General features: G+C 42.8%; 1 protein-coding gene across 3 annotated transcripts in view; it reads right to left on the bottom strand.

Moving 5' to 3' along the window:
* ARHGEF10 (Rho guanine nucleotide exchange factor 10) overlaps positions 1-17,939 on the bottom strand; it is a 174,823-nt gene that overhangs the window by 118,959 nt on the left and 37,925 nt on the right. For 2 of the 3 annotated variants that reach the window (XM_063442906.1, XM_063442907.1), the window contains exons 6-10: positions 14,907-14,986; positions 14,308-14,364; positions 7,310-7,479; positions 1,232-1,348; positions 987-1,101 (exon numbers count right to left, since the gene is read on the bottom strand). In XM_063442906.1, coding sequence (XP_063298976.1) covers positions 987-1,101; positions 1,232-1,348; positions 7,310-7,479; positions 14,308-14,364; positions 14,907-14,986 — 539 coding nt within the window. The remainder of the gene's footprint in view (positions 1-986; positions 1,102-1,231; positions 1,349-7,309; positions 7,480-14,307; positions 14,365-14,906; positions 14,987-17,939) is intronic. The other variant, XM_063442909.1, reaches the window with a different exon arrangement.

The following is a 17,939-nucleotide window of genomic DNA, read 5'->3' as shown; positions in this document are numbered from 1 at the left end:
AGAAAATGTAAATATAGATAATGACAACATTTTATATGCCTCAGGAAAAAGCAACAAGTTGTAGGAACCATTTAATTTGTACATTTTGCTAGAGAAAACATGATTACAATTTGTAGTTACCTCAAGTTGCCACAGCAAACTCAACTTCAAATTTCCAATACAACATCCCAAAATGATTAGTGTCCTTATAAGGAAAGCATTGCTCGTGGTCACATTAGATCATGTTAGCCTAAAACAATACCCTCCAAGCAAGGGGCAGAATTGTTATTTTAAATCTAACACCAATGGCATTGGGGCATAAATTAGAAACTACAAAAAAAGTATTGGCACATGCAGAGTTATTTAGTAAGGTAAGAATTTTTTTTAAATAATCAAACTGGAAGCATTGGTGACTTTAAAGTGACAGTATAGGCATCATAACCACTTAATCTAAATGCAGTTATGACGCCTTATGGTGCTAGGAGTACCCCCCCTGGCGAAAACTTACCTAAATGGGTTAAACCATAATCGAACAGTTTATCCCTGAAGTTGCCTTCAGTGCAAGTCTCCACTACCTCCATACGGATTCTGTAATTTTACTTAGCGAAAGTGTGGAGTGCCGCCGGGCAGGGGTCCCTCTGATTGGCTGAGAGCGGTCAACTGATATTCTCAGCCAATCAGTGACTCCCCTCTTACTAAACTGGCTTGGAAAAAGTAAATGTCTTTCCAAGCCAGTTTTGTGAATGGGAGTCAGTGACTGGCTGAGAGTGTTCGCTAATCGCTCTCAGCCAATCAGCAGTGCCCATGACCATGGCACCCAGCGCTTCCTGAAGGTGAAATTACAGATACAGAAAGCTGCCAGTGGCTTAATTTTGAAGCATGAAAAGTACCAGTAGGCATTAAGGTTATTGACAGACAATCGTTGGTTATTGACAGACTGCTTGTCTTTAGTTCATTTATATATTCCTATTAAATTACAGTGATCGAAACATTTCAGAATAACGTACCGTGCAGTACAAAGGATTTTGTTCTTATGTAGGATCGACCCTTTTTCACGGCAGCTTTTGTTTTTTCCAGTCCATCCTTTGTCCCCTCTTTTGCAGCTTTTACCAGCCTCTGCATCTAAAAGATAATCAATATAATAATAGGTTATTTTTCAACCACAAAGGACTTCTAAAAACAATCTGTCTGGGCTACTGTGTCATGCTCTTAAAAAGGAACTACTGTAAATATCAAATTTAAGCTACGTCACCTTGAGTTCATGTTTTTGTTTTAATTGTTGGATCTCTACTCCTCCCACTTTGTTTGCCACCAAATCTTTCATTTTTCTCTCGTAGTGTTGCTTTAAACGTGTTAGGTCCTGAGAAAGCTATATAAAAAAATATAGTATAGGCTTTATAAAAAAAAAAAAAAAAATTTCAAACTGCATTAATAGAAAATTATAAAAAAGTAAAGTCCTTTTTGGGTGCTGATTGGTAAAAAGTTACAGATATGGAAAGGAAAATGTTTCTTGTAAATCCAGTCAAAAAGCAATTTTGCCTAGTGTGTATATGTACATATAATGTATACATGAACATATACATTTGAAAAGATACAGGAAAGAAGATTGAAAGACTGGTATAGAGACGGGCTAATCTTAAAATGTGATCAGAAGATACAGATATTGTAATACATGAAAGTAACCAGCAGAGGGCATGCAAGACATGTTCAAATCAGAATCTGTTTACATTTATTTACATGCAATAAGTGTCATAAACAGGTAATGAATGATAAGCTTGCTTATTCCGTTTGAGATATGGCACATGATGCTGTATTGAGGTATTGAAGACATCATACTGACAAACACAGACTTTTGTAACCGCACTGTGTTTACACTATTATACTACGGAGTCTGAGAGGAGTATTTAATTTTCATATTCGTCTTTGAATAATGTTAGACTCTACTATACTACTTATTCATTCTATGGCACAAATAAGATGCATACTACACCAAACTTTTCCCATGCTTTTTTCTTTTCTGCATTTGGGTTATATTGCATATCATTCAGAGAAACCTACATCTCACAACAAAGAAGATTTGCCTGCCACCATATAGGCACAAATGTATATATATTTATAGCCTGCCTGAAAAAAGGCTCTTTAAAAAGTTAGTGACGATCAACACTTCATTTCTCAAATTATATTTTACAATATCACATTTTATTTTTCCCATATATCTACTTGAAATTCTCCAAACTGTGGGGTCATTATATCACGCACTATATATGTTCACAAGCGCTTCACTCATTACTCTAGTTTATTTTTGGTGTATAAGGGTTTAATACCTAAACACAGAGTTGCCTTTTTGGAATAATTAAGTTTTATTGTGGATTCTGGGAGAGTACCCACACAGTGTTTTAAACTAATTATCTTTTTTCCGTTTGTACAAACCTATAAGCGCCTACTGTATCACACAAATTTATGTTTCTGTCTTAGAGGCAGCCTAGGAATTTATGTTTGAAAACATTGGTAAGTACAAGCATTGTAGACCCTACAGATTTAGCATTGTCTGTTATATATGGGAAGAGGATTATTCCTGAAACTGATTACTTATATACAAAAAGCTGCTGCTACTGACATTTGTTCACATTTTTCCGGCATTACTACAATTACAAGGCTACAGCATCCTCCTTATAATTCATACACATTCTTAAAATGAAGTGAATTGGCCCATACGCCTGCTTTGGCAGGACTAAAGCAGAAAAACAGTTCAGAGTTCAAAGATCATATAGAAACAATCTGGAAAGCTGCTAGTCAAGTTTCTGACCAATTATTAAGACCGAAAAGAATGACTACAGACTTGTTCTACCCAACCACAAGTGGGATCATAAAGAACCTTTTGTACCTTAATACAACCAGTGAGATCTTAACTTTCGGGTGATTTAGAGACAAATAACTAGTTTTATTTCACATATTTGCTAGAATCTAAAAAAGAAGCAAGAAAAGGGGGTATGTGGTTTATATAATTTCTTATGCAGTAAATTAAAGGAATGAAAAAGGGACCCACTATAAAACATGTTTGGTATGTATGTTTGAGACGCTACAGCAATCGGTAAGAGTTACAAATAAATACTTTTGTCACCATGACTATATATGGTTTTGTTTTATCATTTTAGAAGCTATGCATTAATAAAATACAATTCAAAGCAAGGAAACTGGAATGGTCAAATACTTAAAATAGATTTGTTAAGCTTGCGCATTCATCTTTCTGACTAACAATCGTCTATAATAATGAAAAGAGGAGCACAACCAACTAAAATGCAAAACACTTTATTGTACAGGAACAAATATAACAGGTATCAACACTGTCAAATTAAAGTATCAATATAGTCAAACATTTGTAATGAATATGCAAGCACTGACTAAGACCACAGAAGGAGATCAAAAAAATAAATCTAAGATATACAGACTGGGTGGTATAACCACAACTGCAGAAAAACTATTTTATGATACCGGTATGAGAATGTAAACCAAAAAGTACATACCAAAAATAAAACCTGTTAAAGAACATGAGAAGAGGGTGAAGACGTCAACAAAATAATAGTAGTATACCCTCTTCTCAGTAGTATACTATTATTTTTTTGATCTCCTTCTGTGGTCTTAGTCAGTGCTTGATATTCATTACATATGTTTGACTATATTGATACTTAAAGGACCACTCTAGGCACCCAGACCACTTCAGCTTAATGAAGTGAAGTGGTCTGGGTGCCAGGTCCAGCTAGGGTTAACCCATCTTTTTATAAACATAGCAGTTTCAGAGAAACTGCTATGTTTATAAATGGGTTAATCCAGCCCTCAAAGCCTCTAGTCTAGTGGCTGTCTCATTGACAGCCGCTAGAGGCGCTTGCGTGATTCTCACTGTGAAAATCACAGTGAGAGCACGCAAGCGTCCATAAGAAATCATTGATAATGCTTTCCTATGAGACCGGCTGAATACGCGCGCAGCTCTTGCCGCGCGTGCGCATTCGGCCGAATGGGAGGAGAGGAGGAGGATCGGAGAAGAAGAGCTCCCCGTCCGGCGCTGGAGAAAGGTAAGTTTTAACCCCTTTCCTCTCCCCAGAGCCCGGCGGGAGGGGGTCCCTGAGGGTGGAGGCACCCTCAGGGCACTATAGTGCCAGGAAACAAGTATGTTTTCCTGGCACTATAGTGGTCCTTTAAATCTGACAGTGTTGATACCGGTTATGTGTGTTCCTGTACAATAAAGCTCCTCTTTTCAGTATTATATTATTGTATTAGTAGCCTTTTGGAAATAGGGCTTGATGAGTGAGCACCCTTATCTGTATTAATTGTCTTAATCTATTGCATATGGCAGATAACCGGGTGTGCCCACCATTCTCTTCTTAATAACAATTTTCTATAGTCTTGGGGAGTATTCACTAAACAACAAGTTAGGATGTGCTGACAACCAACTACAAAATGTAGAAATAAATAGCGGAGGTGGGAAAATGTCAAATTTGGCTTTGATCTATTTTAAAATTCAGCTATTTTGATCTGGATTTTGCATGATGGATTCCCACTCACCACAACTCCCTCGGGGGTTTATTGAATAAACAGTGTTTAGGACAATGGGAATTAAAAAAACAGTAACCTTTTTTATAGAACAAATAATATCGGATTATTGGCCATATAATAAATTGTATATTGGTGTAACATTTAAAACGTGAAACGTTCAGGGATGCTTTCATGTGGAAGTTATTAAATTGTTCAGAACACTGCAATTAATTTCTTAAAAGAAGGAAAGATCCTTATAAAGGGAGGACAAAAGGTAATGTGTTTACTATAAATCACAAAAAAATACATTTATTCTCTGAGCTATGTACACAATGTGATATATGTGCTTATAGGTGGAACAATTACTGATGAATAAAAGTAATTATGACATTGTGGTTTGTTAGCAGACATTACATGAAGATGTACAAGGACGCAGGCAATGGAAATAAACAGATTTTCTTGATTAAAGCTCCAATGTCACAAGTATAAATGGAAAAAAAACATGGACTGTTTAACCCCTTAAGGACACGACATGTGTGACATGTCATGATTCCCTTTTATTCCAGAAGTTTGGTCCTTAAGGGGTTAAAAACATGCAGTATTCAAATGTCCCAAACAATTACAAGACTCTGAGACCAATCTTAGATCTACCATCCATAATAAATATGATGCTTCCAATGGTGAAGATGATTCAGTTAAACCACTAAAACATGGTGACTGGGCTCCAAAACAATCAAACTTCGTAGAGGAAAACCCTAATATGTGTAAAAAAAATATTTTTTTCAAAATACAAACATAATTTATGTAAAAAAAACAATGGCCTCACTCCATGATCTTTGTGTCTCCTGGGTCAAGAGCATAAGTGGACAAAAGGATTATGGCAAAAGGCTAGAAAATGAAGGCTTTTTAGGTTACTGCCCATCCACTTGTTTGTCTTTTTTTTATGCAATAATGTCTGCTCACATGTAAGCAGTTCTAAGTTTTTAAATACATATTTTTAATTTCTATTAAGTAAGCTTGTCTGAACAATCTCCTCTACACCTTATTGTTCCGGTCAAAATTTTGTATTAGTGTGTCTTGTGTGTTGTGAAATTACCCCTAAAGAATATTGATAAGTGTGGGCTCTATATAAATGCCAATAATGATAATAATAGTATTTGGAATCTTCTTTGTGTATGTTGATGGCATATTTGAAGTAGATGGACTACCATATTGTGGAATCTATCCTTAGTCAGCTTCAGCATTAGGAGCATTTATTCTGTTACTTGGCATTAATAATAAGCATGGTTTTACTCAAGACTGGGCTCTGAGTCATGTAAGTTTGAAACAAACACTTAAATTCTACATGTTTTTAAAAAGTTCGACAGAACCTCATATGCAAACAATCTGCACTATTGTGTTTTCTAAGGTTTCTTTTTCACTTCACTATGATATAATTAGTGCTCACCCCTACATATTTTATTTCTTTGCTTGTGTCAGTATGGGTTGTACTGGAGGAATTTCAGCACTAGAGCCTGCTTACCACTCATGCCATTCACATTATATGTATTTTAGAGCACATGAAATGTCATCCTTATTTGTTTTAGGTTCCCCCTGGAATTGACATTGGAGGAGTGACCTCAGCGCTGGAATAAGGTAAGTGGGGGAAGGAGAGGGGGGGGGGGGGGGCAGAGGGACGCTATATTATTTGGAATACAGCTTTGTATTCCTAACACTACAGTATTCCTTTAAATCTCACTTTATCATTTAAGGTTCATTCAATCTACAAGTAGAAATTCTACAGACAAGGAATGTCAGAAATGGAGCTGGATATACTGCCTATATATATTTACAGCAGTAAATAACACTATAAACAGAAAGCATGGTTTGCGTTCAGGTAAGTAGAAGTGATACAGAGAACAATGCCTCAAAAAGATCCATATCCGAAAATAATTAAAAAAATAAATAAATAAAAATTAAATACTGCAAGTAGAAGGGAGGAGAGCAGCACCCCAACGTTCCTGCTCCTAATTATAAATCTTTTCATGTTGTTATCTCCCACTCGTAATAGCACTATAGCATATAATGATACTCTACATATGAAGAAAGAGAGATAATAATGGTAGAAAAATAATTTAGGGAATAGATATGAATGTTATATGCTTATTATTTGTCATAGATGAAATAATAAGACTTTAACAACAGAGTCCTTGGCTGCAATCTAACTCCTTGCATAAAATCACTGGAATGCAGGGATATAAGTTTCAACTAAATAGTTTAGAAACAAAATGGGCAAATACAATATAAATATAAATGCTGGTGTGTCAAACTGACACAGATATACAAGACAAGAGGAAAATATTCAGTCTAAATAATATAGTATTGCCTTCATTGGGAAGTCTGTGATTGGATAGCCACAGTTAGTCTGGGTTGAATTAGAAGGGGAGGGCTTGCAATAGCTTTAGACAAGAAATCTGCAACTTTTGCAAGCTGTTTTTAGATATACCCACAATGAAAATGCATAGTTAAATGCATGCATATTTTCATTGGGAGTTTATGTACTAAACAGTGATTTTTACTTATTGATTGATATTATTATTTAGGTAGTGGACTGTCCTTTCAACTCCAAGAATGTCTCCAGCAGCACTTCAAAAATGAACTGTTTGTTTAAAAAAACATCTGAGTACAGCCGAGATTTAGGTAGCAATATTTCTCAGAAGAAAAATTCAGGTATGGCATACTGGACTTTTTCCAATTATATCCACATGCTGGCATATACTAACCCTCTGACTCCTAAATAGATGTGAAATTAGGTACTTACGTGCTTTGTGTTGCTCCCTCGTAGGAAAGAGATAGGGACTCCATGTTTAGTCTCGGGATCACTTTGCTCTTCGTAGCTTTCAAATTCACTGGAACTCCAACCATAATCCAAAGAGCTATTTCCACCTTCATCACCATTTTCTACATCATCATAGATCATTTCATCAGGATCTGTTATGAAAAGAAGATGCTTGAGACAAATCTACAAATCCACCTACTTAGCATTATTATTGTGCAATGGTAGTCAGGATAGCTAAACAAGAAAATGAGAAGCTGTGAATACATAAGTAAAATCTGGCGGGGAAGAAGAGAAATGAGATATAGGCAATTGTAGGAATTACCAGGATGTATGAGGAATCATTTCTTGATGTTGAATTAAATTCTTACCAGCTTTGTTCAGAGGCAGATTGCCCGTTTGGAAGCCAATTTGGAGCAGAGTGAAGATGTGATTATTTTTATGCATCACAGTTTTGAATTTTTCCAGATTTTAGCTGTCACTCAGGCTGGAATCCTTATTAGCTCTGTTCAGAGCTGGATTGCCCGTTACTCAGGTTTGTTCGGAACCTGAATTGTAAAATCCGGACATTGTTATACAGCTTGAATAATGTCCAGATTTTGCAGACCATATGGCTCCATATGTGGCAAGATTATTTTGCCCCATTCAGTATGGAGCCATTTGGACTTTAGTGAACAACCCTACAAGTCACTAAGGGATAAAGCAGAAGCCAAAAATAAATTTGAATTACTAATTTTATTGTTATCAAAAGTGAAAATATCTGAAGAATTTGAAAACGAAGAATTGAAAACATTTTGAAAATGTAAAGAAATATATTAAAATGCAATTGGATTTCATAGTTTACAGTGATTTCATCTTTTTTTTTTTTTTTCTTAAACAGAACGCACCTTAACGAAAAACTAAACTTCTGAATTTTAGGTTTTAAATCTGCAAATATAGTTTTCTTAAAATGTTTAATAATTCAATTTATGTTTATAAAAGTATTGAATTACTATTGGCAGTTTGCATGTGTCTTGCACTTACAGGAGACGTTTTCTAGAATTGCAAAATGTAGGCCAAAAAAGAAAAAACAGACTCTTCACACATAAAAGACTTCAGCAAAGGGGGCCGAGCCTAACCTTGAGCCGGAGCGATCGCCATCTCGCAACGCTCCGATCGCGAAGCAGAATAACAGCCTGTTTTCTAGGGACTCACACCATCACTGCCTGCATAAACACCAGTATACCCTGAGGTGCACGCCAAGAGGCATTCTATGCTGTTCCTACACACCGCTGAAGCAAAACAACAAAAGCGGAGGTCTGGGGCCTAAAGACCACCCACAGGCCTAGAACAGTCTGCACTACTTGACGGCCTAGAGCCCTTTGAGGACTCAGACACAGAGGCTTTCCCGCCCGCTTCTCTAACCATCCGGACACCAACCATGGGGCGATGGACACAGAAGCTGAACCAGGAGCCACCCTCAGAGCCCAGAGACATTGGGTCCATGCTTCAGCGGCAGCCAATAACTAAAATGGCAACGACGGTGGGACTCGAGACTCTGCTGACTGGTTCAGGTGTGACACAGCTTAACCCGGCCTCTGAACAGGTACCTCACCCTGCAGGTGACACAGAGGGATCAGCCCCGGTCACGCAATGTGACTTTCGCAACCAGATCACAGAGATAAAGGGCCTATTAGCTGCAGATTTGGCAGGGATAAAAGCGGATTTACAAGCTGTAATGAACAGGGTAACAGCATCAGAGGGCGACATCACTGACCTCGAGATGGGTTTGTCATCACTAACGGACACTGTTTTAACCCTACAAGCTAATCAACAACCCTTTCATTCCATTACACAGCCCTAGATGACAGATCACGGTGCAACCTGACCCAATCACGTCTCATGCGCTCCCTCACTACCAAGCCAGGCACAGAAGTTTTCCCTGGATGGAATCTACCGACTGCAGATCTCAGGCAGAGCTCAGGCGACAGTGACAAAAGACGTCATTGTCCACTGCTCTACCTCGCAGGACAAACGATCCCTGCTGATGGCACTACGAGGCAAGACGTCATTAACATTTGAAAGATCCATACTGTCCTTCTACCAAGATCTTACAAGGTCCACTCTGCAATGGAGAAGATCCCTGAATCCTGTTACCAGACAGCTTAGAACGGCAGGAGTGGTGTCATCTGGTGGTGTCACATGAAGGGGCAGTACACAAAATATCTATGATATTTTTTTTACAGAAACTGAGCTTGACGGGACCAAAGACAGACCCTGCACAACAAACCAGCTTGCAGGCACGAGACCCACAGAAAGCTGTCCCCTCCACCTCTGGGATGCTCCCAACCTCCTTACTAGAGACTTGAACACAGATGATGCTGACAGTTGCGAAGCCGCAGTTCGAACCTTCTATGTTTAGTTTAACTATTTTTCCTATTAATTTTTATTATCTACAAGAAAGACTATTGTTTGGCCAGATACAGTACATGTGTTCAGCCTAGTGTAGCTACCTAAATGGAGCCTAATCACCCGTAGATAGATGCTCCGGCTCACAGATGACAGGGTACTCACCCATGCACAAAGGGGAGTGCTCTACCACCAATAATTTCCCCCGCCGCCCCCTTGGTCAGGGGTACAATTAGAAGATAGCCGGACCATTTACCTCCTACTTGGTCACACTTCTGTGTACTTAAACTATGTCACTGATCTCCCTAAGTTATTATACATTCATGTTATAATGCCAATGTTTGGTTGTTACACTCTTGACCTGCTTGTCATCTTAAGACACACAAAAAAAAAAAAAAAACACTTCAGCAAGCTAAAGTGCTTCAGGCATGTGGAGTATTCCTTTAAGGAAAACCTCATATGATATGCATGTGATGTAATCTCCTCATTTAGAATGAGTTTAGAATCCAATGTAAATTGAATATTATAGAACAGCAAATAGTTTAGTCCAATACAGTCATAGGTACTTGCTTAAATTCTGAATGATATAAATTAGATAGATGTGACTAAATCATGATGTTTTTATTTAATATGAAGCTGCTTTCAGGGCTGGCCTTACGGGTGTGGCAGACACAGCTCGCACATGGCCGGTGTCAGGGGAACTAAAACAGGTACCCAGGTGGAGGATTTCATTATTCTCCAGTCGGGTCTATAAAAAAAAAAATAAAAAAAAAAAATGGAGGCATCGGGGGTGGGGCTTAATGAGCGGCGGGGCAGGGGGCATTAGGCGGAGGCAGGGCTAATACCTTCCCTAAGCCCCTGGTCACTGCTGCACAGGAACTGCATCCACTCCCCCTTTCAGCCATTATGGAAAGAGGAAAGTCTGTGTGTGAGTGTGTGTGAGACTGTTTGTGTGACTGACTGCCTGCCTGCCTGTGTGTGTGACCGCCTGCCTGTGTGTGTGTGTGTGTGACTGTGTCTGCCTGCCTGCCTGTGTGTGTGACTGCCTGCCTGTGTGACTGCCTGCCTGTGTGACTGCCTGCCTGTGTGAGACTATTTGCCTATTTGTGTGACAGCCTGCCTGCCTGCCTGTGTGTGACAGCCTGCCTGCCTGTGTGACAGCCTGCCTGCCTGCCTGTGTGACAGCCTGCCTGCCTGCGTGTGACTGCCTGCCTGCCTGCGTGTGACAGCCTGCCTGCCTGCGTGTGACAGCCTGCCTGCCTGCGTGTGACAGCCTGCCTGCCTGCGTGTGACAGCCTGCCTGCCTGCCTGCGTGTGACAGCCTGCCTGCCTGCCTGCCTGCGACAGCCTGCCTGCCTGCCTGCCTGCGTGTGACAGTCTGCCTGCCTGCCTGCGTGTGACAGTCTGCCTGCCTGCCTGCGTGTGACAGTCTGCCTGCCTGCCTGCGTGTGACAGTCTGCCTGCCTGCCTGCGTGTGACAGTCTGCCTGCCTGCGTGTGACAGTCTGCCTGCCTGCGTGTGACAGTCTGCCTGCCTGCGTGTGACAGTCTGCCTGCCTGCCTGCGTGTGACAGTCTGCCTGCCTGCCTGTGTGTGACAGTCTGCCTGCCTGCCTGTGTGTGACAGTCTGCCTGCCTGCCTGTGTGTGACAGTCTGCCTGCCTGCCTGTGTGTGACAGTCTGCCTGCCTGCCTGTGACAGTCTGCCTGCCTGCCTGTGTGTGACAGTCTGCCTGCCTGCCTGTATGTGACTGTCTGTCTGTGTGACTGCCTGTGTGTGTGGGGGGGATTGTCTGCCTGCCTGTGTGTGTGTGTGTGTGTGACTGCCTGCCTGTGTGTGTGGGGAGGGGACTGTCTGCCTGACTGTGTGTGTGTGTGTGTGTGACTGTCTGTCTGTGTAACTGCCTCCCTGTGTGTGTATGTGACTGACTGTGTGTGACTCCAATTGAGTGTGTGTTGCTGTAGCTGTGCCGTTGTGTGTGTGCCTGTATGTGTTACTGTCTGCCTGTAACTGAACGTGTCTGACTGTCTGCTTGTAACTGTTTGTGTGACTATATACAGGCAACTTGGAGAAGGGGGGTGGCGCCGTGACTGTTTGTGTGACTGACTGCCTGCGTGTGTGTGTGTGTGTGAAACTGTGTCTGCCTGCCTGTGTATGTGACCGCCTGCCTGCCTGTGTTTGTGACTGTCTGTGTGTGTGTGTGTAAGACTATTTGCCTGTTTGTGTGACTGCCTGCCTGTGTGTGAGACTATTTGCCTATGTGTGTGTGTCTGCCTGCCTGTGTGTGGCAGTCTGCCTGCCTGCCTGTGTGTGGCAGTCTGCCTGCCTGCCTGTGTGTGGCAGTCTGCCTGCCTGCCTGTGTGTGGCAGTCTGCCTGCCTGCCTGTGTGTGGCAGTCTGCCTGCCTGCCTGTGTGTGGCAGTCTGCCTGCCTGCCTGTGTGTGGCAGTCTGCCTGCCTGCCTGTGTGTGGCAGTCTGCCTGCCTGCCTGTGTGTGGCAGTCTGCCTGCCTGCCTGTGTGTGGCAGTCTGCCTGCCTGCCTGTGTGTGGCAGTCTGCCTGCCTGCCTGTGTGTGGCAGTCTGCCTGCCTGCCTGTGTGTGACAGCCTGCCTGCCTGCCTGCCTGTGTGTGACAGCCTGCCTGCCTGCCTGTGTGTGACAGCCTGCCTGCCTGCCTGTGTGTGTGTGACAGCCTGCCTGCCTGCCTGCGTGTGACAGCCTGCCTGCCTGCGTGTGACAGCCTGCCTGCATGTGACAGCCTGCCTGCCTGCCTGCGTGTGACAGCCTGCCTGCCTGCGTGTGACAGCCTGCCTGCCTGCGTGTGACAGCCTGCCTGCCTGCGTGTGACAGCCTGCCTGCCTGCCTGCGTGTGACAGTCTGCCTGCCTGCCTGCGTGTGACAGCCTGCCTGCCTGCGTGTGACAGCCTGCCTGCCTGCGTGTGACAGTCTGCCTGCCTGCCTGCGTGTGACAGTCTGCCTGCCTGCCTGCGTGTGACAGTCTGCCTGCCTGCCTGCGTGTGACAGTCTGCCTGCCTGCCTGCGTGTGACAGTCTGCCTGCCTGCCTGCGTGTGACAGTCTGCCTGCCTGCCTGCGTGTGACAGTCTGCCTGCCTGCCTGCGTGTGACAGTCTGCCTGCCTGCCTGTGTGTGACAGTCTGCCTGCCTGCCTGTGTGTGACAGTCTGCCTGCCTGCCTGTGTGTGACAATCTGCCTGCCTGCCTGTGTGTGACAGACTGCCTGCCTGCCTGTGTGTGACAGACTGCCTGCCTGCCTGTGTGTGACAGTCTGCCTGCCTGCCTGTGTGTGACTGTCTGCCTGCCTGCCTGTGTGTGACAGTCTGCCTGCCTGCCTGTGTGTGACAGTCTGCCTGCTTGCCTGTATGTGACTGTCTGTGTGACTGCCTGTGTGTGGGGGGGGGGATTGTCTGCCTGCCTGTGTGTGTGTGACTGCCTGCCTGTGTGTGTGGGGAGGGGACTGTCTGCCTGCCTGTGTGTGTGTGTGTGTGTGTGTGTGACTGTCTGTCTGTGTAACTGCCTCCCTGTGTGTGTATGTGACTGACTGTGTGTGACTCCAATTGAGTGTGTGTTGCTGTAGCTGTGCCGTTGTGTGTGTGTCTGTATGTGTTACTGTCTGCCTGTAACTGAACGTGTCTGACTGTCTGCTTGTAACTGTTTGTGTGACTATATACAGGCAACTTGGAGAAGGGGGGTGGCGCCGTGACTGTTTGTGTGACTGACTGCCTGCGTGTGTGTGTGTGAAACTGTGTCTGCCTGCCTGTGTATGTGACTGCCTGCCTGCCTGTGTTTGTGACTGTCTGTGTGTGTGTGAGACTATTTGCCTGTTTGTGTGACTGCCTGCCTGTGTGTGAGACTATTTGCCTGTTTGTGTGACTGCCTGCCTGTGTGTGAGACTATTTGCCTATGTGTGTGTGTCTGTCTGTCTGTGTGACAGTCTGCCTGCCTGCCTGTGTGTGTGACAGTCTGCCTGCCTGCCTGTGTGTGACAGTCTGCCTGCCTGCCTGAATGTGTGACAGTCTGCCTGCCTGTGTGTGACTGTCTGTCTGTGTGACTGCCTGTGTGTGTGTGTGGGAGGGGGGTATTGTCTGCCTGTCTGTGTGTGTGTGTGTGTGTGTGACTGCCTGCCTGTGTGTGTGGGGAGGGGACTGTCTGCCTGCCTGTGTGTGTGTGTGTGTGTGTGACTGTCTGTCTTTGTAACTGCCTCCCTGTGTGTGTGTGACTGACTGTGTGTGACTCCAATTGTGTGTGTTGCTGTAACTGTGCCGTTGTGTGTGTGCCTGTATGTGTGACTGTCTGCCTGTAACTGAACGTGTCTGACTGTCTGCTTGTAACTGTTTGTGTGACTATATACAGGCAACTTGGTGGAGGGGGGTGGCGCCGTGAAGACTTTTCGCAAAGGGTGCCTAATGGCCTAAGGCCGGCCCTGGCTGTTATATAGCCTTAATTATTTTTTTTTTAACTTGTCACACATGGCTGTGCTTTGTGAATGGAGTATGAATGCAGTTAATTTCAGCAACTCTCCAGTTCAAATATGAATGTTCAGGACAGAGTCTCCTCTTCATATATTTGTTACAAATATTTACCTGTAGCAGAATCAGAATTTTCCCTTGGTACATCATCATATATTACTTCATCAGGATCTTGAACAAAAATAAAATAAAAAGAGAGTCAAATATGAACAATGCGTTTTAAATGGCTGTTCTAACAGCAACATTTTCAGAAACCCAACCACTTTACGGACATGTAAATGAAAAAAATATAGATTACAATAAAATCTGATTACTTTATCCTCTATGTCTAAGAAACTCTTTTTTCAGCCAGATGGCCAGTGAGTCCCTGCCTCGTGCATACGGACTGTAAATAAGGTCACCCTTCCCCATCTGACACTGAGCAGCGGTCTTCAATGTGTACAGAACATGATGCATAACTAGGAGGTAGGTTCTAAACACATGATATTTGTATTCAAATTACAGTACCAGGCATCATGGTATTTTGGGAAACCATGCTCTTAAAAATGTCAGTTATATTAATTGCCTTTAAAATACACATATGCATTGCTTTGTTTTACATTTTTATAATGAAATATTTATATTTTTTCACATAGACTATTTTTTCAAAATCTTTATAAAGTATAGTAAGATAAAGGATACGTTCTAATCAGTAGTGAAGCAGTGATACCTACGTTCCATCCATTCTGTATTAGCAGGATCTGCAACCCATTTGGCCAACACATCCTCTTCTTTAGAAGATTGAAAATCTTCACTTGAAGAAAGAGAATACAAAAAGAATTCATTACATGAAATTTATGAAAAAGCAATGTTCTACAGCAATAGCCTCTAAATCTGCTGTGAATTAATATCAGTACTGTTATAATATTCACTGAAATGTATTGGAAGCAAGACTATTAAAGGGACATTATAGTCACCAGTATCACTACAGCATAATGTAATGGTTCCCGTGTCTATAGCCTGTCCGTGCTGACTAAGCAATAGCAACACTTTCTTTTCAGTCACTCAGACAACCACTAGAGGTGCATCCATGTTCAGAACTGAACTGTGTGCAATACCTACACTCTGCACGGAGACACGAATGATCCCCATAGAAATTCAATGATTCAATACATCTCTATGAAGATATGTTGAATGGCGCAGCACAGTGTTTTGACGCGCATGCACAATAGCCTCCCAATACTTTCCTATGGCAAAGCATCAGGTTGGCTTAGATTATCAAGGATGCCATCCGTGGCGAGACTGGTGCAGCAGTGGAGAAAAGGTAAGTAAACTTTATCTCCAGAGAGGGAGCCAGACACCTAAACATTTATTACATAACTATAGTGTTAGGAATCTAAAACTAGATTGTTCCTTTAAGAAATTTGTGATCACGTTGCTACTGTTTTTAATCAAAATGTAGTCGATCAAGCAAAATAAATACATAAACAAACATTTTGAAAAGTTGCAAAAAGTGTAGCTGTCACCATTGGATTGTGCATGGTGAATATATTAGTGATTGCACCAGTTTGCACAACTTTAACCCCTTAAGGACCAAACTTCTGGAATAAAAGCGAATCATGACATGTCACACATGTCATGTGTCCTTAAGGGGTGAAAGAACTTCACACATTAATACTTTCACTTTTTACCTTCAAACTGATATAATGTTCTTTGTCTGTATTTAACAGAAAATACTTGCTTGGTACTAACCAAATACACCAAAACAAATTAAAAAGAAATGGCCTTTTATATTGTACAGCGCTACGGAACTTGTTGGCGCTTTATAAATAAATAATAATAATAATAATAATAATAGTGATGGTTTCTTTTTATAAATGCGGTTTACTGGGTTATGCAGCAGAGAAGAGAAACAATCTTACCTCTGTAGCAATTCCATTTATTGGTAATAATACCAGTGACATCCTATACCCCTTCCTCAAATAATGTTATTAACATGTCCATGATGCTACTTGTAGACATACATCACAGAATATCAATGATTTGCATCGTACGACATGGGTTGTGCAAAAAGTCTTATACGTGACAGTGCATTCTACATTTAAAAAAAAGGAATTTATAAATAAGATTTTAAGGTAAAATTTCCTTTTTCACTTTAAAAATATGCCACACCATATTCAACAAAAATGCAGACATTTCCAATGCATCACATTTTAAGGTCTAGCTGTGCAGCTGGTACACAGCAGGGATCCTATCACATGATATGGTAAGAAAGGTTGTTATAGCTGATGCTCTACATAACATAGCGCAGACAGACAGGATTTAAAGCAGAACATTCAGGTTGAAGGTTCTACAAAAGATTAAATCTTATGGATAGAATGAAGTGGATTTAAAGATTACAGTAGAGCAGAAGGAAAGTAGACACATGGGACAAACATTATACCCCAGTATTAGGGAACTGCATGAAACAAAGAGTGCAACAGAATCCTAATGTTGCTGCTGTTTTTCCTGCTCACTGTGGGAATGTTCTGAGCTAAGTTTGCCATTGTCTGGACTACCAGCAGAAGGGTATTGAGAAGAAATTAACAAAATGTTTCCTAACGAGCTAAATGGTTTTTGTTTATTTTTTTTTAAGGAAAACTCCAAAAATATTAATCACTTCGGCTTGCAGTGTGTAGCGTTTCCATTTTATAAAATAAATTTAAAAAAATGTAAAATTATAATAATTCCACAATTGGATGCTTAACCAACTCCCAGGCCATTAATCAGACAGCCAAGATGTGTTTCTTACTGGTAGTGTAGCTCAGTTGAGCCAAATCAAAAGCATTTTGAAGAGTGCCAGCTTTTGAAAGAAGTCTCAGTGAGCTGTATTACAACTCACTGAGAAGTGTATGATTGGGTGCAGTTTGTCCGCTGCGGTCATTCCCCGGCCAGAGGCATACCTGGCACCTGTGGTGAATTGGCATCCCTCCCCCTTGACAACCCAAGCACCATAGCCATCATGTGTTATTGTAGTGGCTATTGTGCCCAGTCTGTCCAAGCTCACTCCCATTTCCTGTCCAACCCTCTTCTCTGTCCCCCTCCCCCATTCTCGGTCTGCCCTTTAACCCCCGCCCCATTCTCGGTCTGCCCTTTAACCCCCGCCCCATTCTCGGTCTGCCCTTTAACCCCCGCCCCATTCTCGGTCTGCCCTTTAACCCCCGCCCCATTCTCGGTCTGCCCTTTAACCCCCGCCCCATTCTCGGTCTGCCCTTTAACCCCCGCCCCATTCTCGGTCTGCCCTTTAACCCCCGCCCCATTCTCGGTCTGCCCTTTAACCCCCGCCCCATTCTCGGTCTGCCCTTTAACACCCGCCCCATTCTCGGTCTGCCCTTTAACACCCGCCCCATTCTCGGTCTGCCCTACACCCGCCCCATTCTAGGTCTGCCCTACACCCGCCCCATTCTAGGTCTGCCCTTTAACCCCCGCCCCATTCTAGGTCTGCCCTTTAACCCCCGCCCCATTCTAGGTCTGCCCTTTAACCCCCGCCCCATTCTAGGTCTGCCCTTTAACCCCCGCCCCATTCTAGATCTGCCCTTTAACCCCCGCCCCATTCTAGATCTGCCCTTTAACCCCCGCCCCATTCTCGGTCTGCCCTTTAACCCCCGCCCCATTCTCGGTCTGCCCTTTAACCCCCGCCCCATTCTCGGTCTGCCCTACACCCGCCCCATTCTAGGTCTGCCCTACACCCGCCCCATTCTAGGTCTGCCCTACACCCGCCCCATTCT

The sequence above is a fragment of the Pelobates fuscus genome, chromosome 2 (assembly GCF_036172605.1).
Source record: "Pelobates fuscus isolate aPelFus1 chromosome 2, aPelFus1.pri, whole genome shotgun sequence".
In the NCBI taxonomy this organism is placed as follows: Eukaryota; Metazoa; Chordata; class Amphibia; order Anura; family Pelobatidae; genus Pelobates; species Pelobates fuscus.
The sequence above is the reverse complement of the archived record's forward strand: the minus strand, read 5'-3'. Positions and strand labels throughout refer to the sequence as shown.